This window comes from Anolis carolinensis, unplaced genomic scaffold (genome assembly GCF_035594765.1).
Source record: "Anolis carolinensis isolate JA03-04 unplaced genomic scaffold, rAnoCar3.1.pri scaffold_7, whole genome shotgun sequence".
Lineage (NCBI taxonomy): Eukaryota > Metazoa > Chordata > Lepidosauria > Squamata > Dactyloidae > Anolis > Anolis carolinensis.
In genome coordinates, this window is record NW_026943818.1 from 16,675,958 (window position 1) to 16,702,493 (window position 26,536).

The window sequence follows — 26,536 nt, forward strand, 5'->3', positions numbered from 1 at the left end:
TTGCTTTTCTCCCATGGGTGGGATTCAAAGCTGTGTACAACATATTAAAAAAAATTCATACAAATACACCCGACTGCAATACATAATCAGTTAAAACCTTTCCCTACCTATTATGAATGACGCAAACGATCCATGCAACCATTAAAATTCAAAAAATTGGGATTATAAGATTATTTGATTATTATTATTTTATTGAAATAATGTATTAGACTCATTCCGTCCCCCAAAACTGGCATCCTTTTGAATCCACAAATAAGCGAAAGACACATTGAGGAGGAGGGGGGGAAAAACACTCTTTATTGGACCGCTCTCGGTTTTCTGTCCGAACTTCAAGCCAGATCGTCTTCTTCGGAAGGGCATCCCAGCCAATACTTGGCAATGGGGCGGGGATATTTGGGATAGACCCAATCCACCCTTCGGGTCCGGAGGTTGAGCCGGTAATACTTATCTAAAGAAAGAAATATAAATATAAGTATAAATATAGAGTCTGAAGTCTAACTCACGTGAATGGGTCCCTGCAATGAATGCGGGTCAGTCTAGATGGCCTTTCTGGGTCCCTTCTGAGCCTATGAGCATTTATGTGGCTGATGCGCATGGGACTCTTCTTTAGCATCGCTATTCAAACCACAGTCAGAAGTCAAACTCACAAGACTGCTCTGAGGAATGGGTCCCTGAAATGAATGCGGGTCAGTCTAGATGGCCTTTCTGGGTCCCTTCTGAGCCTATGAACATCAATATGGCTTATGCGCATGGGACTCTTCTTTAGCATGGCTATTCAAGCCAGGGTTAGAAGTCAAACTCACAAGACTGCTTTGAGGAATGGGTCCCTGCAATGAATGCGGGTCAGTCTAGATGGCCTTTCAGGATCCCTTCTGAGCATCAATATGGCTGATGCGCATGGGACTCTTCTTTAGAATTGCTATTCAAGCCAAGCTTAGAGACCCACCATATAGTGATGATTTTAGCCCTGGACAGGGGTCAGTCTGGATGATCTTTGGGGTCCCTTCTGACTCCATGATGAGAAATTTCTGAGTCAGATGTTTGTGTAGGCACTGCAAGGCCCATCGTCCCCATAGGGGAGAGCGCTCACCCTCCACGAAGAAGTAGACGCTCTGGAGCGGCTGGCAGGGAGAGTCGCTGCCCAGGAACCAGTCCGCCGCCTCGCCCGACTCGGAGCTCTCCTGCGGCAGCCAGTCCCACAGCGGGTCCCATCGTCCCCAGCCCTGGCGCCGGCGGTACTTCTTGCGGTGCCGGCGGGAGGGCTTGCGGTGCAGGCGCCGGCGGGCGGGATTCGCCTTCGGGGCCACGTACAGCCGGCCCAGCATGGCCGCGTCCAGGCGCCCCGGGAGGCCACGCCAGTCGCGGAAGATGGGCCTCGGGCGGCTGGCACCACCTGCGGGCGGAGGAGAGGGTGATGGGAGCTGCCATCCAAAGGGAAGAAAAACCAGGGGTGATGGGATGGGTGATCCAAAGGGAAGAAAAAAATCAGGGATGATGGGAGTTGCAATCCAAATGGAAAGGAAATCAGGAATGATGGGAGGTGTGATTCCAAGGAATGAAAAATCAGGAGATGATGGGATTTGTGGTCAGAAGGGAAGAAAAATCAGGGGATGATGGGATTTACGGCCCAAAGGGACGAAAAATCAGGGGATGATGGGATTTATTGTCCAAAGGGAAGAAAAATCAGGAATGATGGGAGATGCGATCCGAATAAAAGAAAAACCAGGGATGGTGGGGGGTGCCATCCAAAGGGATATAGCATTGCCTAGAAAGAAAAATCAGGGTGATGGGAGGTGCACTCCAAAGGGAAGAAAAGTCAGGGGACGGTGGGAAATGCAATCCAAAGGGAAGCAAAATATGAGGATGATGGGATTTGCAGTCCAAAGGGATGAAAACATCAGGGATGATGGGAGGTGTGATCCAAAGGGATGAAAAAATCAGGGATGATGGGATTTGCAGTCTACCAGAGATGATGGAAGATGCAATCCAAAGTGAAGAAAAATCAGGGACGATGGGAGGTGCCATCCAAAGGGATGTAGCATTGCTTGGAAAAGAATAGGAAAAACCAGGGGACGATGGGAGATGCAATTTTGGAAAATGCAATTTTTCATTGTCATCATCATCGTCATCTTTTAATTACAGATGAATTTTTTAAAATATCATTGATATTTAATTGTGTTTATATGTTGCTCTATTAGAAATGCTTTTAATGCCAGCTGCTTTGCGTCTCCCTTGCGGAGAGAAAACAAAAACAGGGCATAGATAAACATAGTAATAAACATAATAAGATTGAGGCTTATCATATTTTATATATTACTGGATAAAGAATGCCAATAATAATAATAATAACAATTTTTATTTTTATTATTGGCATTCTTAATTATTATTATTATTAATGTATTCATTTATTTAATATTATTTTATTATGACACAGCAAACAAGATAGACATGCTGGATTTCGTGGATTACATCACACAGTCCTAGACACTTGGGAAGTGTTCGACTTGTGATTTTGTGATACGAAATCCTATTTTTATTATTATTATTATTATTATTATTATTATTATTATTATTATTATTATTATTTTGGTCATTTCCATTGGGCAGCCCAATGAAAGACTCACTGCGCCGGACTCCGCCGAAGAGGATCTGGAAGATGTCCTCGAAGTCGTGGTCCTGCATCTGGGCGTAATGGCCAAAGACCACCGACGGGGCCGTCTCCTCGCACTCCTGGCGGCTGGGTTGGTGGGCAAAGTCGTAGGACCAGTATTGGCGCCCTAAGAGAGAAGGGGTCAGACTAGATGGCCTTTCAGGGTCCCTTCTGAGCTATGAGCATCAATATGGCTTATGCGCATGGGACTCTTCTTTAGCATAGCCATTCAAGCCAAGTTTAGAAGCCCACCATATAGTGACGTTTTAGCCATGGACAGGGGTCAGTCTGGATGATCTTTTGGGTCCCTTCTGACTCGCCTTCATTGATACTTGGTTAGTTTAAGCCATGTTTTCCTGGGTCAGGTTAGATGGCCTCGAGGGCACGAATTACCTTTGAAGAAATAGACCCTTTCGCTGGAGAAGTAATTCTGGGCCGGAAGAGCAAAGGCGGCATCCAAATCGTCCGGGATGCCTTTAAACCCGTCGGAAATATTCCGCGGGAACTCGGGCTCCAGGACGCCGTCGGCAAAGCGCCAGTATTGGTTTCCCTGGAGAAGAGGAAGCAAAGCAACTCTGTGCATGCTTGTTTGGGGGTTGCAGCTCCCATCGTCCCCGAAATATTCCCGCTTCTCACCTGGAAAAGGTAGGTCTTGCCCTCGCAGTTGATGCGGGTGAAGGCCGCGTCCAGGGGCCCCTCGATGCCCCAGACGTCCCGGATGCGCTTGGGGTACCCCGGCACGGCGCTCTTCTCATCCAGTTCGTAGACGTATTTCCCTGCAATGGGAAAAGGGTGTCACAACGAAATATAATATAATTCGTTGCCATTGGCAGTGCAAATCCATGGTTCCTCAGTCTAACGGCCGAGTTACCTGTGTGCCATTACAGGAACGCTTATGGCTATCAAGTGTTGAAAGGGTTGACTTCGAACAATAAGAAAGGAGAGCCCCAAGGATATTAATATTAAGATTAATATTAATATCACACCTCAGTGGAGGCAGATGTATATTCGTATCACACCTCAGTGGAGGCAGATTAATATTCATATCATATCTCAGTGGAGGCGGATGTATATTCATATCACACCTCAGTGGAGGCAGATGTATATTCGTATCACACCTCAGTGGAAGTGGATGCATGTTCGTATCACACCTCAGTGGAGGCAGATGAATATTCATATCATATCTCAGTGGAGGCGGATGTATATTCATATCACACCTCAGTGGAGGCAGATGTATATTCGTATCACACCTCAGTGGAAGTGGATGCATGTTCGTATCACACCTCAGTGGAGGCAGATTAATATTCATATCATATCTCAGTGGAGGCGGATGTATATTCATATCACACCTCAGTGGAGGCAGATGTATATTCGTATCACACCTCAGTGGAAGTGGATGCATGTTCGTATCACACCTCAGTGGAGGCAGATTAATATTCATATCATATCTCAGTGGAGGCGGATGTATATTCATATCACACCTCAGTGGAGGCAGATGTATATTCGTATCACACCTCAGTGGAAGTGGATGCATGTTCGTATCACACCTCAGTGGAGGCAGATGAATATTCATATCACACCTCAGTGGAGGCGAATGTATATTCGTATCACACCTCAGTGGAGGCAGATTAATATTCATATCATATCTCAGTGGAGGCGGATGTATAATATCACACCTCAGTGGAGGCAGATTAATATTCGTATCACACCTCAGTGGAGGCAGATTAATATTCATATCATATCTCAGTGGAGGCAGATGAATATTCATATCACACCTCAGTGGAAGTGGATGCATGTTCGTATCACACCTCAGTGGAGGCAGATTAATATTCATATCATATCTCAGTGGAGGCGGATGCATGTTCGCATCACACCTCAGTGGAGGTGGATGCATGTTTGTATCACACCTCAGTGGAGGCAGATTAATATTCATATCATATCTCAGTGGAGGCGGATGCATGTTCGCATCACACCTCAGTGGAGGTGGATGCATGTTTGTATCACACCCCAGTGGAGGCGGATGCATGTTCACATCGTACCCCGGAAGGCGAAGATGGACCCGTTCTTGAGGCTGGTGAAGGCGTCGAAGGGCTTCCCGCTGCAAAGATATTCCTCTTCCTCCTCCGTCACCACAATCGTGGGGGTCTCCGTGGGGGGTTTTGGGGTCCCCGCAGAGGCCCCCAATTCAGGGGTCTCCGTCCAGTGGTATTCAAAGACGTCCCCAGGAGTGCCGTAAGCCGCAGAGGTGGTCGGGATCACGGACGCGGTGACGTTGGGAGGATCCTCGTAGTCCAAATAATCATCCTCCGGCTGCAGGAAGACGTCCCCCCGGGTCTCTGCAGAGAGAGCAAGAGGCCCTTAGGAGAACTACGCATCCCAGATTGGCCCCCGTAGGACTATAAACCCCCCACAGGCGTACCTTTGGACCGGCAGGTGGTGAAGTAGTCCTCGCAGCAGCTCTGGTAGTAGGCGCAGAGGTCATCGCATTGGCACTTGCGCGCCGCATCAAAGCCCTTGTCGCAGCGGCCCTCGCAAGACTCTGCCGGATCACACACACACACACAAAACAAGCCTTTATTACAACAGGTGCCTTTTAGGGTCCTCCAGCACGAATCGTACAAAATCACGAGGCAGGGGGTTCCAAAGGTGAACAGAGAAAGGGAGATAGAGAATGACTTTTACATTTGATCGATTTGTGCATTCAGGAAACATTCAGGAAAGTTGTATTTAAGAATCGAGACAGCCTCCGACCCTTTCCGTTAGGATTCCAAAGACGGAATTGGGCCAAACTCGGCACACCGAACCCCACCCGTGATGCATCCAGAGCCAACTTGCCCGACTGAACAAACTTTTGAGTCCTGATGGGGTTTCTTGGGGTCAACCTGGTATGATGTGAGTTGTAGTTCACACACAACCCTATGCATTTTGTACAGCTGACTTTTCCGAATCATTTTTGTGCAAAAATTAATTTTTGCAAAAAATAATATTTTTTTGAGAAATTAATTGCTACTAATTAGTCAATGTGTGAAAAATCAGTCAATGAGTGAATCTTTCTGAAACCTCTGGGGATTGGGGCCCTGCTGGTTATTTTTGCATTGTAGATAACATTCAAGTGGATCTCTGTTGTCGTTTTTTTAAATAAAAAATTCCCGAAAAATCCATGGATTAGTGAAACGCTCTGAAATTTGGTGGGCTGAGAATGGTCAATGTGTTCTACCACGGTGGGAAGTTTCACCCCGATAGCTTTAAAAACGAGGGAGAAAAGAGCCCCTGAAGTTGCCCCAGTTATAGTAATTTGTCATGATCTCCAATCTTTGACATCTCCGGTGGGCTGACAAAGAACAGATGCCAGCTATAAAACAGGCCAGCCATAAAACCTCAATGTGAGAGCCCCTATATAAATGGGCTAAAGAGAAGGTTCTGGTATTCTGTACAATAAAACCTGTTGGAATCTAGCAGCGTGTGTCTTGGTGCTTTTCTGGTGGAAGACTGACCCATAGCACAACTGGGAGAAGAGAACCCAACAGTTTGTACAGAATCCCAGAACCTTCTCTTTAGCCCATTTATATAGGGGCTCTCACATACCAGAGGGTAATTGAGGTTTTATGGCTGGCCCGTTTTATGGCTGGCATCTGTTCTTTGTCAGCCGACCGGAGATGTCAAAGATTGGAGATCATGACATAATTGTGCACAACAATGATAACATCCCTAATAGAAATCCCCAATAATAGGACTCACCTTCTGCTCCAAAGGCTCCCAGGACGCAGCCGAGGGTCAGCGCCAGGCCCAGGACCCTCATGGCGGGCGACTGTCCAGCTCCGTCTGGCCTTGCCTGAAGAGAAGACAGAGAGGTCAATGGGATGGGATCCGCCCCTCCGGCCCTTATCGGTTTGGCAAACTGGACTTTGATCCTGTCCTAAAACTGCAGTTGGGGTCAACAAGGGAGTCCCTCCGCTGCCAGGACTCCTCGTCTTAAAGAGAGTGGACGGTCGATCTATCTGTTTTGGGGAGGATCAGAGAATAATCATATTATTATTAGATACACAATAAGATGAGTACACAGCAAACAAAATCCCTATGCTGGCTGTTGTATTGGATCCCAAAGTGTCTAAGACTACTACTTTTGTGATGTATTGCTGGATAATGTGTGCAGATCCGAGTCGGGTGGCCTTTTGCAGCTGACAGGTGGTCTTTTGGTCAGCGCCAATCATGTTTAAGTGCAGATCACCACTGGGACCCCCTTGCCTGGCTTGTGCCAGAGTCTTTGCAGTTCGATCTTTAAATCCTCATATCGTGTCAGCTTTTCCAGTTGCTTCTCTTTAATCCTGCTGTCGCCTGGGATTGCAACATCAATGATTCACACTTTGTTTGTGAGCTCAGGAGTCTTGTGCTCCAAAACTCTGTTGGTCTGGATTCGGAAGTCCCGGGATGAGTTTGTTTTGGGCCCCGTTTCTTTGGGGAGGAACGAAAGCAAACAGGTTTCTGCCTTCCCAGAAACCCCGCTTCACCTTGGGGATGGGGGCGAAGCGGCAATTGTGGATGGAATTTGCCCCCGGATCAATGGGATCCAGTTATTCATTAATGCGGCCTCCCTTTTTGGGAAGGGTCAGAAGGGCAGATTTCCACAAGATTCAAGAGGGATCCCGATTTTCCTTTCAAAGGCCTTGCTTTCCCCTCCTTCCGTCTACTTTGACCTTTCTTTCGGGACCTGGGATCGCCTGCGCCTGTTCTGCCGCTGCATCACAAACCTGGCTTGAAAATCCATTCACGATCCATCCAAGAGATCTCCCGTAAACTACAATGTCTCTGGACTACAAATCCCACTATCCACTGTGTCTTCGGACTACAAACCCCACCATTTGTTCTTCAGATCCCACCATGTCTTTGGACTACACATCTCACAATCCACTGTGCCTTTGGATCACAAATCCCACCATCCATTGTGTATTTGGATTACAAATCCCACCATCCACCATATCTTTGGACTACAAATCCCACTATCCGCCATATCTTTGTTCTTCAAATCCCACCATGTCTTTAGACTACAAATCCCACCATCCACTGTGCTTTTGGGTGGCCTCTCTCACAACCCATACCATCTTTGGCATACAAGCCCCACATTCCACAATACGTTTGGACTACAACTCCCAGTACCCATGGAATACAAACCACACCACTCACTGTGTCTTTGGACTACAAATCCCACCATCCACTGTGTCCTTGGACTACACACCCCACCATCCACTGTGCATTCATTCGGCATTAAAAATACGGCGATGGGCATTAGAGTCCCCTTTTTCTGGATCAAAGCATTGCCATTGCGATTTTTCCAGGCGAGTGTCCGGCAAAAGGGAACGCGAAGAAGGGGATTTGTAGTCCTTATTCCCCAATTAGCCAAGGAATAATCCAATTAAAGGCTCAGCCTAGGAAAATCTCCACTTCATCTGTCGACTTGGATTCGAAACGCGGCTGTTTGTGTTTTGTTTTTTTGGTTTTTTTATTTCATCTTGTTTTATTGAGGCCATAAATAATAATAATAATAATAATAATAATAAGCAGAGTGTCTACTGTGCACTCATCTTGTTGTGTTAATAATAATAATAATAATAATTAAAAATAATAACAACAACAATACAACAGCTAGCAGAGTGTCTACTGTGAACTCATCTTGTTGTGTTTATAAGAACAATTATTATTATTATTATTATTAAAAATAAAAATAAAAATAATACAACAGCCAGCAGAGTGTCTACTGTGGACTCATCTTGTTGAGTTTCAAATAATAGTAATAATTATTATTATAATTATAATGATAACAACAATAATAATACAACAGCCAGCAGAGTGTCTACTGTGGACTCATCTTGTTGTGTTTCAAATAACAACAACAACAACAATAATACAACAGCCAGCAGAGTGTCTACTGTGGACTCATCTTGTTGTGTTTCAAATAATAATAATAACAACAACAACAACAACAATACAACAGCCAGCAGGGGGTCTACTGTGGACTCATCTTGTTGTGTTTCAAATAATAATAATAATTATAATAATTATAATAACAACAACAATAATAATACAACAGCCAGCAGAGTGTCTGCTGTGGACTCATCTGGTTGTGTTTCAAATAATAATAATAATTATAATAATTATAATAATAACAACAATAATAATACAACAGCCAGCAGAGTGTCTGCTGTGGACTCATCTGGTTGTGTTTCAAATAATAATAATAATAATAATAATAATAATAATAATAATAATAATAATAATAATAATAATAGTCGCATTGACGAAAAACAACAGGAAAAACTTCAAAGACTCTGGCAGAAACCAGTGCAGGTGGTCCCAGTGGTGATGGGCACATTGGGTGCCGTGCCAAAAGATCTCAGCCAGCATTTGGAGACAATAGACATTGACAAAATTACGATCTGCCAGCTGCAAAAGGCCACCCTGCTGGGATCTGCGTGCATCATCCGAAAATACATCACACAGTCCTAGACACTTGGGAAGTGTTCAACTTGTGGTTTTGTGATACGAAATCCAGCATATCTATCTTGTTTGCTGTGTCATAATAAAATAATAGTAATAATAATAATAATAATTGTGGCAGGAGAAAACCATGAGTCCCATCAATCCTTAAGATCTAACCACTCTGAGTCCCATCATCCACCACCGCTGCTTGGAGGAGATCAAGCCCGCAAAGGGAGGTGGGCGAGGCTTGTGGGGCGCCTAAAGAGGATCCAGACTGACCTTTCCGAAGGGGGTCTGAGGCGTTGCCGTCCGTCTGTCTGTCCTTCCGAGATGTTGTTATCTCTCGGTGTTGCTCCTTTATCATCGGATTAAGGGATCCGCTCTAGAGATCTCTGGGTCCACCAGGGCGACTCTATAGCATTGGATGGAAGGTGGGTTCGAATCACAGCATAGTTTAAAGGCACAGCATGTAAGTGTAGGACCCCCCCCCCCCCCGGTCCCCCCTAAATAGCCCAAACCCCTTCCCAGTCTCCAGGAGGAGGGTGCCGTTGCCGTGGAGACGGGCCCGCCTCCGAGAGGGCGTTCCGGTCTTGAGTGACAGGGCAGGGATGCAGGCGAGGCAGGGTTTGGTACCCGGGGCTTTGTGCTCTCCATCCTCCCACCCATGGGTCTGACTCTCCTGCTCTCGGCTTACAAGCTCTGCCGCCTGGCCATGTCCGGCCCGGGAGTCCGCCCCGAGGGCTGGTGGGCCGAGGGCCTGGGCCCGTGCCCGGAGGCCTCCCCGGGGCTGGCCGCCGACATCCAGGCCGCCCTGGACCGGGCCCTGCCCGACCTGCACCAGGCCGTCTCTGCCGCCAAGCGGGCCGCCGGACCCCAGGACCTCCAGGCCGCCTTGGCCGAGATCCTGGCCCTGGTGGAGGAGGCCTGGCTGATGCCCGCCCTGGGCCGGGAGGTGGCCAGGGGGCTCTGCCACGCCGTGCGCATGGAGGGCGGACTGGACCTGCTCCTCGCCCTCCTCCAGGACCCCGACTTGCAGACCCGGTGCCAGGCCGGCCGGCTCCTGGAGCAGATCCTGGTGGCCGAAAACAGGTGAGCACCGGCAGGACTCTTATTTCTCTTCTCGTATTGCATTAGCCTTTTGTGCTGCACCATCACACCTCTGGCTCATGAATACACTCGTCTCTTCTTTTAGATGCCACTCTCAACGGCACAATCGCATTTGCTTTTTCTTCTGCAGCATCACACCTCTGGCTCATGAATACACTCGTCTCTTCTTTTAGATGCAACTCTCAACGGCACAATCGCATTTGCTTTTTCTCCTGCAGCATCACACCTTCGGCTCATGAATACACTCGTCTCTTCTTTTAGATGCCACTCTCAACAGCACAATTGCATTTGCTTTTTCTGCTGCAGCATCACACCTTCGGCTCATGAATACACTTGTCTCTTCTTTTAGATGCCACTCTTAACAGCACAACCGTATGCCACAGCACCACACTTTTGGCTCATAGATGTATTTGTCTTTTTTTTTTTTTAGATGCCACTCTTAACAGCATGATCGCGTTGGTCTTTTCTGCTGCAGCATCACACTTCCTGCTCACGAATGCATTTGTCTTTTTTGTCTGCCACCACTTTTAACTGCAATAATTGTACAGTAGAGTCTCACTTATCCAAGCTAAACGGGCCAGCAAAAGCTTGGATAAGCGAATATCTTGGATAATAAGGATGGATTAAGGAAAAGCCTATTAAACATCAAATTAGGTTATGATTTTACAAATTTAGCACCAAAACATCATGTTATACAACAAATTTGACAGAAAAAGTAGTTCAATACGCAGTACTGTTACGTTGTCATTACTGTATTTACGATTTTAGCACCAAAATATCACAATATATTGGAACCATTGACTGCAAAAATGGCTTGGATAATCCAAAGGCTTGGATAAGTGAGGCTTGGATAAGTGAGACTCTACTGTATTTATCTTTTCTGCTGCAACATCACACTTCTGGCTCTTTTTTGTTTGACCCCACTTTTAACTGTCATGATCGCATGGGCCTTTTCTGCTGCTGCATCACACTTCTGGCTGATGAATGCCTTTTCTTTTCGATGCCACTTTTAATGGTCACGATCCCATTTGCTTCTTCGGCTGTAACATCACATTTCCATCTCGTGAATGCATTGATCTTTTCTGTTTGACCCCACTTTTAACGGCCACAATCGCATTGGTCTTTCCTGCTGCAGCATCACACTTCCGGCTCATGACTGCATTTGTCTATTCTTTTAGATATCACTTTTAACCACACAATCGTATTGGTCTTTTCTGCTGCAGCATCACACTTCCGACTCTTGAATGCATTTGCCTCTTCTTTTAGATATCACTTTTAACCACACAATCGTATTGGTCTTTTCTGCTGCAGCATCACACTTCCGACTCTTGAATGCATTTGCCTCTTCTTTTAGATATCACTTTTAACCACACAATCGTATTGGTCTTTTCTGCTGCAACATCACCCCTCTGGCTCATGAATTAATATCCTCCTCTCTCAATTAAGGGGCTACTTTCTAAAAGTGACTTTCTCCCTCTGCCGTTCCCCGAACCCGGCGGAACAATGTGAAACGGCAGAGTGGCAATCCGCTTCTGCGGCGGTGCATCCGTTTGGAAATGGGTTTGTGTCGGGGAAGGCCTGGAGAGCGAGGCAGTGGCTTTTAGGGCGGATAATTGGGAAAATGCATTAGCCGGAGCCGAAAGGGCGCCAACTGACCCCGTTGGCAGGGCTTCCTGGCACACGGAAATAGCGCTGCTCCGGCAAAACCACAGAGCCCATCGTCCCCGCCTTTGTTCTTGCCCAAGGAACCAGAACACTCTGTCCTCTCTCTCGTCCTGCATTCGCATGCCAGTTAGTGATGGCTGCCAAAGCCGTGCCAAGAAGCCCCGGCACCCCCATTGTGCCCTTGGGTGCTCTACGTCTCCCAAGGGCACAGGGAAAAGGGACTGTTGGAGCCTTAGCAGGATGGCATGAACAGCCAGCAGCCTTGGCCGCTGCCAAATTTGCATCAACAGAGAAAAGGCTGATGAGCAGTCTATTCAATAATACAGAGCTGAGATTGCATTTGCCTTTTCTGCTGCAGCATCACGCCCGGTTCTGTTTCCCCGTTTGCCTTTTCCACTCTGTCTTAAAGGCGAAGCCACTCATGGCTCGTTCATGCTGAGATCACATTAATAATAATAATAATCTGAAATCATCCAAAAATACATCACACAGTCCTAGACACTTGGGAAGTGTTCGACTTGTGATTTTGTGATACGAAATCCAGCATATCTAGCAAATAAGTAAGTAAAAGTTTATTTGTATACCACCCTCTCTCCCGAAAGGAAATCAGGGCGGTTTCCAATATAAAATCAGCATAAAACATTGTACAATAAAACACTGAAAACACTATAAAACGCTATAAGAATTAAAAACAAAAACAAAACATAACAATTGACTAAAACAATCACATAAACAGAAGGAATATAATCTATCTTGTTTGCTGTGTCATAAAATAATAATAATAATAATAATAATAATAATAATAATAATAATAATAATAATAATAATAATAAAAGGCCACCCTACTGGGATTTGCGCGCATCATCCAAAAATACATCACACAGTCCTAGACATTTGGGAAGTGTTCGACTTGTGATTTTGTGATACGAAATCCAGCATATCTATCTTGTTTGCTGTGACATACAATGCTGTTGTGTCAATAATAATTTAGAATTTCCTTTTTTAAATTGGGCTAAATTTGCATTCGCCTTGCATGTTGCAGCATCACATTACCGGCTCAGGTCAACCAAGATAGGTACAGTGTCACACCAGGCCAAGACAGCGCTTGCCTTTGCTATGGTTCATGTTGGCCAAGATCGTATTGGCCTTCTTTGCCGCAGCATGATGCTTCCGCCTCCTGGGGGGAAACATGACTCGCCGACCCACTTCTTTTTTTTGCAGGGACCGGGTGGCCCGCGTGGGCCTGGGGGCGATCCTGAACCTGGCCAAGGAGCGAGAGAACGCGGCGCTGGCGCCCTTCACGGCCGGCATCCTGGCGCACATGTTCAAGCACTCCGAGGAGACCTCCCTGCGGCTGATTGCGGACGGGGCGCTGGACGCCGTCCTCTTCTGGTGCCGCTGGAGCGACCCGGCCGTGCTGCGCCACTGCGCGGCTGCCCTGGCCAACTGCGCCATCTACGGCGGGCAGCAGAGCCAGCGGCTGATGGCCGAGAAGCGGGCCCCCGAGTGGCTCTTCCCGCTGGCCTTCGCCAAGGACGACGCCTGGGTCCAGTTCCAGGCCTGCCTGGCCGTGGCTGTCCTGGCCGCCAACAAGGAGATCGAGCGCGAGGTGGAGCGCTCCGGCACCCTGGCCCTGGTCGAGCCCTTCGTGGCCACGCTCGACCCCGGCCACTTCGCCCGCACCCTCCTGCACAGCGCCGACCACAGCCAGGGACGGGCCGCCGGGGACCTGCAGGGCCTGGTCCCGCTCCTGGAGAGCTCCCGCCCCGAGGCCCAGTGCATCGCCGCCTTCTACCTCTGCGTGGAGGCCGACATCAAGGCCCGGCAGAGGAACACCAAGGTAGGGCCCGCAGGAGACCCCCAAAGACCCCCTTACGGCCCCCCACAGGTCCCCAAAGGCCCCCAAAGCCAAGCAAAGCCCTCCCAAACCCACAAAAGACCCTTAAAAAGCCCTGACTCCCAAAGCTTTCCAAAGCCAAAGTCCTCCAAAAGCCACGAAAGATCCTCAAAAAGCCCTGAAGACCCTTAAAACCCCCACTCTCAAAGCCTTCCAGATCCCACCAGACACACGTAACGTCTTCCAAAGGCCCTCGAAGCTTTCCAAATCCCACCAGACACACATAACATCTTCCAAAGATCCTCAAAGCTTTCCAGATCCCACCAGACACACACAATGTCTTCCAAAGACCCTCAAAGCCTTCCAGATCCCACCAGACACACACAATGTCTTCCAAAGACCCTCAAAGCCTTCCAGATCCCACCAGACACACACAATGTCTTCCAAAGACCCTCAAAACCTTCCAGATCCCACCAGACACACATGATGTCTTCCAAAGACTCTCAAAGCCTTCCAGATCCCACCAGACACACATAACATCTTCCAAAGACCTTCAAAGCCTTCCAGATCTCACCAGACACACCTCAACAACTCTCAAAGACTCTCAAAATGTTCCCAAGCCTTTCAGAGCCCCTCAAAGTCCTCCAAAGACTCCCTAAAGGCCCTTGAAGACCCCCAAGGATCCCCAGAGATTGCCTTCCAAGGGTCCTCCAGAGATGTCCTTTCCCCGCAGATCTTTGCCGAGATCGGGGCGGTGCAGAGCCTGAAGCGGGTGGTGTGCTACTCCTCGAGCGGGACCACCTCGGCCCTGGCCAAGCGGGCCTTGTCCACCATCGGGGAGGAGGTCCCCCGCCGCCTGCCGCCCTCCGTCCCCAACTGGAAGCCCCCCGAGGTCCAGGAGTGGCTCCAGCAGATCGGCTTCGAGAAGCACCGCGCGCTCTTCCTGGTGGGGACGGCATTCGGTCGGGGGGCTCTGGGGAGGGAGGGAAAGTCGGTCAAGACTGAAGGAGGTCTTTTCTTCTCTTGACCGCCAAGGAGCGCCAAGTGGACGGGGACCTTCTGCTGAGGCTGACGGAAGACGACTTGGTGGGAGACCTGGGCATGACGTCCAGCATCACAAGGAAGAGGTAAGCCCTGCAGTCCAGGCCTGGAGAGATCTACTCACATCTGCATGTTTTCAAACTGTTACGTTGGCAGAAGCTGGGGCTAACAGCTGGTTCTCTCTATGAGAAAACCAGCTCAGAAAGTGCAAGGCCTCAGGGGCATTCAGCGGAGTCAGAAGTAGCAACAGAAGATAAGGAACTGAGTGAAGAGCTGAGTGATGAGGGTTCGCATGCAGCTACAGAGATCAACAAAAGTCTTTGTTTACAAATCAGAGGCAAAAATAGATGGCGTCGTTCAGAGAAAGTACACAGCAAAGTTATGAAAGAAATTCACGGGAAATGGAATGATTTCATGGGTGTCTATTACACAAGTTGTTTACCTTAATATCAGGACAGGCAACACTGCGTTAGAGTGAGAAGCTAAGCCTGAGTTCTCTTGTTCCTGGTTCAAGTCAAGATTTAATTTTGGATTTAATATATCCTGGAAGTTTTCTATGTTCCTGTTCATGTACTAATGTTCAAGTCTTACTAGTTTGTGGACTTATGCTATATCTGTGATTCATGGCTGTTCCTGGACTTTGTCACCTTTGGAACTTTATGAGACATTTGGATGATTGTTTGGTTCTTCCCTTTTTCTAGACCTTTTTGGATGAGATCTCTCTCCCTCTCTCTCCTCTCTCAGGTTCTTCCGTGAGCTGACGGAGCTGAAGACCTACGCCAACTACTCCTCCTGCGACCGCAGCAACCTGGCCGACTGGCTGGGGGCCGTGGAGCCCAAGTTCCGGCAGTACACCTACTCGCTGGTCTCCTGCGGCATCGACCGCAACTTCCTCCACCGGGTCACCGAGCAGCAGCTCCTCGAAGACTGCCGCATCGGCCTCGGGTTCCACCGCGTCCGCATCCTCAATGCTGCGCGAGGTCCGTGCCGGCCCCTCCACGGCGCCTCCTTGCGGACTGCCATTCCCAGCATTGTAGTCCAACCACGCTTCCTTCCTCTCTCCTTAGAAATGCTCCACTCCCCTTTGCCCTGTAACAGCACCAAGTCCATTGCCGAAGGCACCGACGTCTTCATCAGCTACCGGCGCAACACCGGCTCCCAGCTGGCCAGGTGGGTCGCACTCTCTCAGCCCTTGAGTTGAATGGCACAGGACACACCGATCTCTGTGTCTCTCATTGAGCTCTCCATCCTACGAGCATGTCCCTCATCTACAGTAGAGCCCCGCATATCCGAGTTCCGTCTATCCAACACTCCGTATCACAAAACCACAAGTCGAACACTTCCCAAGTGTCTAGGACTGTGCGATGTATTTTCGGATGATGCGTGCAGATCCCAGCAGGGTGGCCTTTTGCAGTCGGCAGATCGTAATTTTGTCAATGTCTATTGTTTCCAAATGCCGGCTGAGATCTTTTGGCACGGCACCCAGTGTGCCCATCACCACCGGGACCACCTGCACTGGTTTCTGCCAGAGTCTTTGAAGTTCAATCTTGAGGTCCTGATAGCGGCTGAGTTTTTCCTGTTGTTTTTCGTCAATGCGACTGTCCTCTGGGATGGCGACATCAATGATCCAAACCTTGTTCTTTTCCACAACTGTGATGTCTGGTGTGTTGTGTTCCAGAACTTTGTCAGTCTAGATTCAGAAGTCTCACATTATCTTTGCGTGCTCATTTTCCAATACTTTTGCAGGTTTGTGATCCCACCAGTTCTTTGCTGCTGGGAGGTGGTACTTGAGGCATAAGTTCCAATGAATCATTTGGGCCACATAGTTGTGCCTCTGTTTGTAGTCTGTCTGTGCGATTTTCTTACAGCAGCTGAGGATAGGATCAATGGTTTCGTCAGCTTCCTTGCACAGTCTGCATTTTGGGTCATCAGCTGATTTTTGCATCTTGGCCTTAATGGCCTTTGTCCTGATGTCTTGCTCCTGGGCTGCAAGGATCAGGCCTTCCGTCTCCTTCTTCAGGGTCCCATTCGTGAGCCAGAGCCAGGTCTTCTCCTTGTTAGCTTTTCCTTCAATTTTGTCAAGGAACTTTCCATGCAATGTTTTGTTGTGCCAGCTGTCAGCTCTAGTTTGTAGTGCGGTTTTCTTGTACTTATTATTATTATTATTATTATTGCTACTATTCATCCATTTCTCACTATCCACCTATCAAGCGCCAGCGTGGTTTGAGTGCTGGCCTATGCTGGTCCCCCCTTGGCCATTGGTGACCTTGGGTGAGTCACACTCTCTCGGCTCCAGACGAACCTCTGCCTCTTGTCTCCCTGGGCAGCCTGCTGAAGGTCCACTTGCAGCTGCACGGCTTCAGTGTCTTCCTGGACGTGGAGAAGCTGGAGGCTGGGAAGTTTGAGGACAAGCTGACGCAGAGCGTGGCCGGGGCCCGCAACTTCCTCCTGGTCCTCTCCCGCAATGCCCTCGACCGCTGCATGGGCGACCACGGCGGGAAGGACTGGGTCCACAAGGTGAGGTGCCGGGCGGCCCGTCATGTCGGGCGATGCGCGTCCAGCAGATCTGCGGATCTCACCGCCCGCCGTGTCTCTCTTCTCTAGGAAATTGTGACAGCCTTGAACTGTGGGAAGAATATCATCCCGGTCACCGACCATTTCGACTGGCCGGATCCGGAGAAGGTTCCCGAAGACATGAGAGCCGTCCTGAAGTTCAACGGCATCAAGTGAGTGGGTTTGGAGAAGACCCATGTTTATTTATTTATCGTTTCAGATGTTTTGTTCCCCCCCCCCCCCGTCCCAAATATCTTAGATTGTAACCATTTCATGCACTTGCCTTTGGTGCCACCTAATGTTCAGTCATGGAATTGCAATGGGGTTCCACTTTTCAACCAGTTTTCTGACTGTGATTCCACTGGATAAATGGATATGGATATGGAACTGGATGCTGGGGAAGGACTTTTGTGGGGTTCCTATTTGAGTTTCCCCCCCTTTTCATCCCACAGATGGTCCCACGAATACCAAGAGGCCACCATCGAGAAGCTGATCCGCTTCCTGCAAGGCCGCTCCTCCCGGGATTCCTCCGCCGGATCGGAGAACAGCCTGGAAATCAGTCCTCCCCTGGGTCAGAACTGATGGGATTTAGAGTGAGGAGGGCAAAAGGGGGGAAACAAAAATTCCTTTCAAACTAGAGTGGCCTTATATATCCCGCCCAAATACCCCAAGCTTGGTCTGCCATTGGAGAAAGGGGATGATGGGAGTTGTAGTTCAGGACGATGCTCATTTTCCACCTCCAAGTGGGTTTACTCTCTCAGATATGGGGATGATGGGAGTTGTAGTTCAGGACGATGCTCATTTTCCGCCTCCAAGTGGGCTTTTCCTCTCGGATATGGGGATGATGGGAGTTGTAGTTCAGGACAATGCTCATTTTCCACCTCCAAGCGGGTTTTCCCTCTTGGCTATGGGGATGATGGGAGTTGTAGTCCAACAAGCCCACTGTCACTCCCAAAAGAGGATTTTCTCGCCCGTGGGAGGATGATGGTGGTTGTAATATAAGAAAAAAACCACAGTCTTACCTGGGTGACAATGGGAATTGCAGTCCAGGGAGGAAGTTCATTTTCCCACCCCGGAGCCAGCTCCCTACTTCCTTGGCTAGGGGGATGATGGGAATTGCAGTCCAGGGAGAAGTTAGTTTTTCCACCCTGGAGCCTTGGCTAGGGGGATGATGGGAGTTGTAGTCCAGAAAAAAAGCCCACTTGATGGCGTCCTTTGCCTTTTGAAGCCATGCAAACCCCTTTAGTGCCTGGATGGGAGCCTTATTCGCGCGATTTATTATATAACGGAGGGATATAATGACTTTGTGGATTAAAAATGCATACACACATAAAGATATATTTACTCCTCTACTTGTTTCTCTTCCCAGGGACTTATGTATGTGCTTATTAAATGACAGATGATTTGCCAGGAGGGAGGGTGAAGTGGCCACCTCGGGGTGCCGACATTATACCTTGCTGTAAACGGAGTTATGGGCCCCGTAGTCCTAAACAAGGGGTCGTTTAAAGGCACGGACGGGAGGAACGCGCTCTGCTCATGCTCCAAAGTACTCGTGTCCTTCAAGGAAGCAACAAAGTCCAAGCACAAGAGTGAATCAAACCTCTTTATGATCCTTGATCTCTTGGCAAAGGCAGATAAGGAACAAAAGGGGGGAAGAGGAAACGGAGGGATTCGGGCCCATCTTCAAGGCTGGAGGCCTCACGGAGTCATAAAACCAGGGACAAAGAGATAAGATTATCGCAGCAGCGTGTGCAAAAAAAAAAAGGGTGTCGCACCCGCATTTTATTACTGCGTTTGCAACAATTTTTCTGGAGAAAAATCAAGCTTCTAGACCTCAGTGTTCACAGATAAACTTAAGGAAGACTTATTAGGCCATATTTGGCTACCTTGTCGAACTCGTTTCAGATCCATTTTCGGCTACGGTGGACCCCGAGTCAGTGGGTCCCGGTGAGGGTTCGGCCACGTCGGTAAAATGCCGATATTCGGGCTTGGAGTCCTGGATTTGTATCCAGCTGCAGAGAGAGAGAGAGAGAGAGAGGAATGGGAGGATGTAGTTACCAGAATAATAATAATAATAATAATAATAATAATAATAATAATGTCTGCTGTGGACTCATCTTGCTGTGTTTCAAATAATAATAATAATAATAATAAATGTCTGCTGTGGACTCATCTTGTTGTGTTTCAAATAATAATAATAATAATAATAATAATAATAATAATAATACAGTAGAGTCCCAATTATCCAACACTCACTCATCCAACGTTCTGGATTATCCAACGCATTTTTGTAGTCAATGTTTTCAATGCATTGTGACATTTTGGTGCTAAATTCGTAAATACAGTAATTACTACATAGCATTAATGTGTAATGAACTGCTTTTTCTGTCAAATTTGTTGTATAACATGATGTTTTGGTGCTTAATTTGTAAAATCATAACCTACTTTGATGTTTAATAGGCTTTTTCTTAATCTCTCCTTATTATCCAACATATTCGCTTATCCAACGTTCTGCCGGCCCGTTTATGTGGGACAAGTGAGACTCTACTGCAGGGGTCCTCAAACTTTTTAATCCGAGGGCCGGTCCACAATCCTTCAGATTGTGGAGGGGCCGAATTATCATTTGAAAAAAAAAACTATCAAATTCCTATGCACACTGCACATGTCTTGTAGTGCAAAACAACAACAGCAATGAAAGAACAATACAGAATTTAAAAATGAAAACAATTGTAACCAACATAAACCTATCAGGATTTCAATGGGAAGTGTGGGCCTGCTTCTGGCCAATGAGATAGTCAGGTTAATTAGGATTGTTGTTGTTGTTGTGTGCCTTCAAGTCATTTCAGACTTTGGGCGAGCCTAAGTCTAAAATTATTTATTTATTTATTTACTACATTTATTTACTACATTTATACCCCACCCTTCTCACCCCAAAGGGGAGTCAGAGCAGCTGTATGTACATACAATATATTATATTATTAGCATAGCACAATATTAGCATTATATATTACTATATTGAACTATACCACTATGCTGTAATATTATATGTAATATCTATATATATAAAAGAGTGATGGAATCCTGGCGACCGCCAAAACAACAAAACTAAACACCCCACAAACTCGAAAATTGACAACACAACCCATCATCCACGCCTCTAGGTTGATACAACAAAAAGAAAAGAAAAATAAAGTCCAAATTAGAGGGAGAGGAATAATTGTTTTTATCCCATTGCTGCCAGTTAGAAGGCTAAGCTCCACCCACTTGGTCTCCTAGCAACCCACTCACCCAGGGGACAGGCAGAGTTAGGCCTCACTTAGGCCTCTTTCACACTGCCTATAAAATACAGATTATCAGATTTTAACTGGATTAGATGGCAGTGTAGACTCAAGGCCCTTCCACACAGCTATATAACCCATATAATCTTATTTTATCTGCTTTAACTGGATTATCTGGACTCCACACCTTTACCCTTTACCTTAACTACCACCAATTCCTCAGTACTTTATTTGCCATACCACCATACTTTGCCACAGCAACGCGTGGCCGGGCACAGCTAGTATACAATATAATTAATATTATTATATGGTATTATTAGTATTATATTGTATAACATTATAATATTATTATCAATATTATATGTATATACAATATATTATATTATTTAAAATGATATAAAAATATATTATAAAACTGAGGGTGGGGGCCAGCTAAATGACCTTGGAGGGCCACATCCGGCCCCCGGGCCTTAGTTTGGGGACCCCTGCTCTACTGTATTATATGTAATACATAACATATAATTAATGTTATTATATGGTATTATTATTAATATTCTATTGTATTACATTATAATATTATTATTAATATTATATGTATATACAATGTATTATATTATTAAAACTGATATAAAAATATCTATATATATATATAAAAGGATAAAAAAATTTCGACCTAGGACAAAACAACAAAACTACACATCCTAGAAACACTAAACTTGGCAATATAACCCCTCATCCATGCCTCTACGTTCATACAACAAAAAGAAAAGAAAAATAAAGTCCTAATTAGAGGGAAAGGAATAATTGTTTTTTATCCAATTGCTGCCAGTTAGAACTCTGCCCACTTGGGTCTCCTAGCAACCTACTCAGCCCAGGGGACAGGCACAGTTAGGCCTCAGGCCTCTTGCCCACTGCCTATAAAATACAGATTATCTGATTTTAGCTGGATTATATGGCAGTGTAGACTCAAGGCCCTTCCACACAGCTATATTACCCATTTATAATATTATATTATCTGCTTGGCACTGAATTATCTTGAGTCCACACTGCCAGATAATTCACTTCAGTGTGCATTTTATACAACTGTGTAGAAGGGGCCTCATATAATCCAGTTCTAAACAGATAATATAAGATTATAAATATACAGTAGAGTCTCACTTATCCAACATAAACAGGCCAGCAGAAGGTTGGATAAGTGAATATGTTGGATAATAAGAAGGGATTCAACTACCACCAATTCCTCAATACTTTATTTCCCATACCACCATACTTTGCCACAGCAACGCGTGGCCAGGCATAGCTAGTTATATTATAAAACTGAGGGCAGGGGCCAGCTAGGGCTGCATCCAGGCCACGGGCCTTAATTTGTGGACCCCTGGTCAAGGGCAAACATGTACAAACGTGGGCCCGTCAGGTGTTTTGGACTTCAACTCCCACAATTCCTAACAGCCGGGCCCAAGTTTTCCCATGCTTGATTTAGAGTGCATGTGGCGGGTCTCGCTTCCACCACATCTTTGGACTGCACCAAAAATGGCGCCGTTCCCAACACAATGAAAAAGCCGGGGATACTAGGAATTACAGTGTGCTCTTACCCAATGATGGCCGCCGGGAGGAGGAGGAGGATGGCGCCGAAGAGGAAGGGGAATCCTTTCATGAAGGGGAGGGTGGCTGGGTAGAGGGCAGTGAAGACCCCCGTAGCCCCCAAGGAGCAGAGACCTTCCACGCAGGCCACGGCGGAGAAGAGCGCCCCTGGCGGAAGAGGGAGGGAGAGAAGAGCATGAGTACGAGTCTTGTGTTGATAAAATCGTAGCCGAGTGGGGATTCGAACCCGTTACCTTGCTCCGTCTCGTCCACCAGCCTAGACAGCTTTGCCCGGAGGATGGGAGTGACCGTCATGGAGAGGAAGAGGAGGCCGTAACCTGTGGGACAAGGAGTAAAGGAAGGAAGACAATGTTGAAGTAAAAATGACCTGCAATACCAACTCAGGCCTCTAGGAGTCAGGTATCAGGATCACCGTAGCAGCCTGGGACTGTCTCCTTCGGCTTTCTGCCATAAACAAATTTATACAACAAATTTGACAGAAAAAGTAGTTCAATAAGCAGTAATGCTATGTAGTAATTACTGTATTTACGAATTTAGCACCAAAATATCACGATATATTGAAATCATTGACTACAAAAATGGCTTGGATAATCCAGAACCTTGGATAAGCAAGTGTTGGATAAGTGAGACTACTGTAATAATAATAATAAAATATTGTCTGCAGTACCATCTCCAGTCATTGGGGTAATCTGCCCTGAGCAAGAAATACAAAATACAAAAATTGGTTGAGACTCAACGAGATATTCATTGAAAAACGATGGCAAAACGTGCTGCCTGATGTTGCCAAAAACAAAATTTTTACCACTGTATAAGCTTGTTTTTATGATAGAATCAATTAGGAAATAACATTTAGAACCCAGGAACCAAATTGTGTAACATAGTATATTAAGAACAATAATGATGCAATACCATCTCCAGTCTTTAAGTGTCAGGCCATTCCTGAAAGTAAGAATAGCCCGCTATCCCATCCACAGCCACTAGGTGTCAGGTCTTTCCTAAGCAAGAAAGGCAAAAGGCCGGCCTACCTGTGAACATGAGCGTTGTTGTCATTGCCATGGAGAGGACCACTAGCCCAGAGACATTAGACAGGAGCCCCAGTTCGGCCACCCAGGCCTCCGGCATCCATTTCTGGAGCAGCCGCAGTGCCGCCAAGCTGCTCAGGAAGGTCAGGTAGGAGGCAGCAGAGCCGAGGCCGACCATCTCTGGGCCCCAACAGAGCGGGGAGCCGAGTTCAAAGAGCACCAAGAGGCCCCTGGTGCCGAAGTGAACTGTGACCACGAAGAAGAAGGCCAGGGTGAAGAGGACGAGCTTCTTCCGGGCAGGGCCCACGTAGAGGCGGGCAACGGCCCTGTAATGGCGGGTGGTGAGGAGCTTGGCGGGTTGGGGCTGGGCCACGGATTCGTGGAGAATGAAGGCGGCGTAGGCTGTGGCAGCCAAACTGGTGCCGAAGACCATCCAAAAGGGCGCCACGTAGCCTTGAGCCCGGAGCCACGGGCCCCCAGCCAAACTGGCCGCCATCCCGGCCAAGCCCAAACAAGCCTCCAAGACGGCCACTCTGAACGTCCGTGTTGACGCAGTGGTGATGTCGGCGGCATAGGCAAAGCTGGCGGCCAAGACGAGGTTGTAGTCGCCGGAGAGGCCAGCCACGATGCGGCCCACCAGGAGGTAGCCCACCGGCCACTGGCCGTACATGACGACAAGGAAGATGCCCGCCTCGAGGGTCATGCCCAGCGCCGGGAGGGTCAGGGCCGAGCGGCGGCCCACGGAGTCACTCCAGGGGCCCAGGAGGGTCACGGCAAAGAGGCCCACCAGGAAGCCCGAGAGGTTCAGGTAGAGGTTCCAGCGGGCCACCAAGGCCTCCAGCTCCTGGAAAACAGGACAAAGGGGTGGGGGGGTCAACGGGAGGGCGAGAGGGCCACGGACCTACGAGGAGCCCCCAGAAGAGCGGGACAAAGCTGAGTTGAACTGGGTTAAGGTAGGCATGGGAAACTTCGGCCCTCACGCCAGGACTTCAACTCCAATAATGCATACCTACATACATAGGTATAGATGCATACATTGATATATAAACATATAGATAGATAGACAGATAGATAAATAGATAAATACATAGATGGATGCATGCATAGATAGATGGATAGATACATACATACACAGATAGAGACATACATACATCTTTGTGTGTGTATATATCTATCTAGCTCTATGTATGCATGTATCTATGCATGTGTGTATGTACTGTATCTATGCATCTATATCTATGTATATGTATGTATGTAATTATGTATCCATACATGTATCTAGCTAGCTATGCATCTATGCCTCTATATCTATGTACATATGCATGCATCTATGTATGTATGTATGTACCTATGTAGGCATCTATATCTGTATGTATCTATTTAGCTATGCATCTATCTACCTATCTTCCTATCTATGTACCTATGCATCCACCTATCTATATATCTATCTTCCTATCTTTGTATCTATCTATGCAGCTATGTACCTATGCTTGTATTAATCTAGCTATGCATCTATGCATGTATGTACATACAGTAGAAAAACTATGGCAAACACTATCTAGCTATGCATCTATCTTCCTGTCTATGTATCTATCTATGCATCTAGTTATGCATCTAGCTATGTATCTATCCTGTTTCCCCGAAAATAAGACATTCCCAGAAAATAAGACCTAGTAAAGGTTTTGCTGGATTGCTAAATATAAGGCCTCCCCCGAAAGTAAGACCTAGCAAAGTTTTTGTTTGGAAGCATGCCCGCCAAACACAACACCAGAGCACACAGTATTGGTAAATGTACATGCCATTGAATGTTGTACATGGAAATAATGGTAGTAGCAAGAAATTCTTGATAGGATTTCAGAGTTTGTCTGGTTATGCTGGTTTGTGATGAGAACTACTGTACAGTATATAATAAATGTCATTTTTTTTTGTTCAACAATAAATTTAAATTCTTCTTCATGGAAAAATAAGACATCCCCTGAAAATAAGACCTAGCACATCTTTGGGAGGAAAAATTAATATAAGACATTGTCTTATTTTTGGGGAAACACGGTATCTATCTATCTTCCTATCTATGTATCTATTTATGCATCTATGTATCTATCTATGCATCTAGTTATGTAGCTATGTATCTATCTATCTTCCTATCTATGTATCTATTTATGCATCTATGTATCTATCTATGCATCTAGTTATGTAGCTATGTATCTATCTATCTTCCTATCTATGTATCTATCTAGCTATGCATCTATCTTCCTATCTATCTATGTATCTATCTATGCTTCTATGCATCAATCTATGCATCTATGTATCTATCTATGTATCTATTTCTGCATCTATGTATCTAACTATCTATCTATGCATCTAGTTATGTAGCTATGTATCTATCTATCTTCCTATCTATGCATCTATGTATCTATGTATCTATCTAGCTATCTTCCTATCTATGTTTCTATCTAGGCTTCTATGCATCAGTCTATGCATCTATGTATCTATCTATGTATCTATCTAGCTATGCATCTCTCTTCCTATCTATCTATGTATCTATCTAGGCTTCTATGCATCAGTCTATGCATCTATGTATCTATGTATCTATCTATCTAGCTATGCATCTCTCTTCCCTAGTATCTCTGCATCCCTGCCTGACTCACCTGTTCCTGGGCGCCCCCGCTGCCCTGGCTCTGGTTGGTGCACCCCGCCCCGGCTTCTGCTGCCGGTGGGGTGCCATTCTGGGCCCCGCCGCCCTCCCCGAGCCTGTGCCACAGGTACTGGGTGCAGAGGGGCTCCTCCAGGCCCAGCGCCAGGGTGCAGAGGAGCAGCACGGGCTCGGCCGACCAGCGCAGCCCCCCGCCCCACCACCCGCGCCCCGCACACTCCGCCGCGCCTTCCTCCCCCGGGGCTGGAACAGGCTCCGCCATGGCGAAGGGCAGGCAGGGAGGCGGGGCCCAAGCAAGCCACGCCCACCAGTCCACGACACAGCGGGAGGGGCCAGGAGGAGTTCCCTTCCCTTGCCACCCCGACGTCTCCCCCGCCAGGGGGCGGGCCAGGTACTTCCCCGAGTTACGAACGGGACCCGCTCTTCAAACTGAATCCCTACGTACGTCGGAGCATGGATCTATGTATCTGTTGGTATCTGTCTATCTTCCTATCTATGCATCTATGTATTTAGCTATGCATCTATCTTCCTATCTGTATGTATCTATCAATGCATCTAGCTATGCAACTATCTTCCTATCTATGCATCTATCTTCCTGTCTATCTATCTTCCTATCTATGTATCTATCTAAGCTTCTATGCATCAGTCTATGCA

The 26,536-nt window shown here is 47.0% G+C and overlaps 3 protein-coding genes across 5 annotated transcripts; 1 reads left to right on the plus strand and 2 right to left on the minus strand.

Moving 5' to 3' along the window:
* Positions 1–273: 273 nt before the first annotated feature.
* Positions 274–9,544, minus strand: vtn (vitronectin). The gene is made up of 9 exons (XM_003227264.3): positions 9,404–9,544; positions 6,389–6,482; positions 5,070–5,189; positions 4,690–4,986; positions 3,287–3,426; positions 3,044–3,200; positions 2,625–2,777; positions 1,091–1,393; positions 274–448 (listed from the first exon to the last, which is right to left on the minus strand). Exons 2-9 carry the CDS (start codon positions 6,447–6,449, stop codon positions 330–332), a joined length of 1,350 nt encoding a protein of 449 aa, XP_003227312.2. The 5' UTR covers positions 6,450–6,482; positions 9,404–9,544; the 3' UTR covers positions 274–329.
* Positions 9,545–9,655: 111 nt separating this feature from the next.
* Positions 9,656–22,870, plus strand: sarm1 (sterile alpha and TIR motif containing 1). 3 transcript variants are annotated; one of them, XM_003227263.4, is made up of 10 exons: positions 9,662–10,213; positions 13,118–13,736; positions 14,467–14,679; positions 14,769–14,860; positions 15,519–15,754; positions 15,842–15,944; positions 17,102–17,291; positions 17,379–17,500; positions 17,780–17,898; positions 18,697–19,495. In XM_003227263.4, the coding sequence occupies exons 1-10, from the start codon at positions 9,789–9,791 to the stop codon at positions 18,717–18,719; spliced, it is 2,142 nt and encodes a 713-aa protein (XP_003227311.2). In that variant the 5' UTR covers positions 9,662–9,788; the 3' UTR covers positions 18,720–19,495. The 3 variants fall into 3 exon arrangements, with proteins under 3 accessions (XP_062814945.1, XP_062814944.1, XP_003227311.2); XM_062958875.1 differs by lacking the exon at positions 18,697–19,495 and adding an exon at positions 22,463–22,870 and having other exon boundaries at positions 9,656–10,213; positions 15,519–15,944; XM_062958874.1 differs by having other exon boundaries at positions 9,656–10,213; positions 15,519–15,944.
* slc46a1 (solute carrier family 46 member 1) lies at positions 18,917–26,174 on the minus strand. The gene is made up of 5 exons (XM_003227262.3): positions 25,878–26,174; positions 23,233–24,073; positions 22,441–22,524; positions 22,198–22,354; positions 18,917–19,339 (listed from the first exon to the last, which is right to left on the minus strand). The coding sequence occupies exons 1-5, from the start codon at positions 26,142–26,144 to the stop codon at positions 19,210–19,212; spliced, it is 1,479 nt and encodes a 492-aa protein (XP_003227310.2). The 5' UTR covers positions 26,145–26,174; the 3' UTR covers positions 18,917–19,209.
* Positions 26,175–26,536: the final 362 nt, after the last annotated feature.

What these genes read in the sequence shown, in the direction of transcription:
- vtn (XM_003227264.3), bottom strand. Translation starts at nt 6,449, where the DNA reads ATGAGGGTCCTGGGCCTGGCGCTGACCCTCGGCTGCGTCCTGGGAGCC. An exon ending in GTCCATCTTCGCCTTCCGGG is followed by an intron (nt 3,427 to 4,689) that starts GTACGATGTGAA and finishes TTCCCATTGCAG; the next exon opens with GGAAATACGTCTACGAACTG. An exon ending in CTTCGGCGGAGTCCGGCGCA is followed by an intron (nt 1,394 to 2,624) that starts GTGAGTCTTTCA and finishes CTCCGCCCGCAG; the next exon opens with GTGGTGCCAGCCGCCCGAGG.
- sarm1 (XM_062958874.1), top strand. Translation starts at nt 9,789, where the DNA reads ATGGGTCTGACTCTCCTGCTCTCGGCTTACAAGCTCTGCCGCCTGGCC. An exon ending in ATCCTGGTGGCCGAAAACAG is followed by an intron (nt 10,214 to 13,117) that starts GTGAGCACCGGC and finishes TTTTTTTTGCAG; the next exon opens with GGACCGGGTGGCCCGCGTGG. An exon ending in GGAAATCAGTCCTCCCCTGG is followed by an intron (nt 17,899 to 18,696) that starts GTCAGAACTGAT and finishes TTCTCTTCCCAG; the next exon opens with GGACTTATGTATGTGCTTAT.
- slc46a1 (XM_003227262.3), bottom strand. Translation starts at nt 26,144, where the DNA reads ATGGCGGAGCCTGTTCCAGCCCCGGGGGAGGAAGGCGCGGCGGAGTGT. An exon ending in AACAACGCTCATGTTCACAG is followed by an intron (nt 22,525 to 23,232) that starts GTAGGCCGGCCT and finishes CTTGTCCCACAG; the next exon opens with GTTACGGCCTCCTCTTCCTC. An exon ending in GGTGGACGAGACGGAGCAAG is followed by an intron (nt 22,355 to 22,440) that starts GTAACGGGTTCG and finishes CTCTTCCGCCAG; the next exon opens with GGGCGCTCTTCTCCGCCGTG.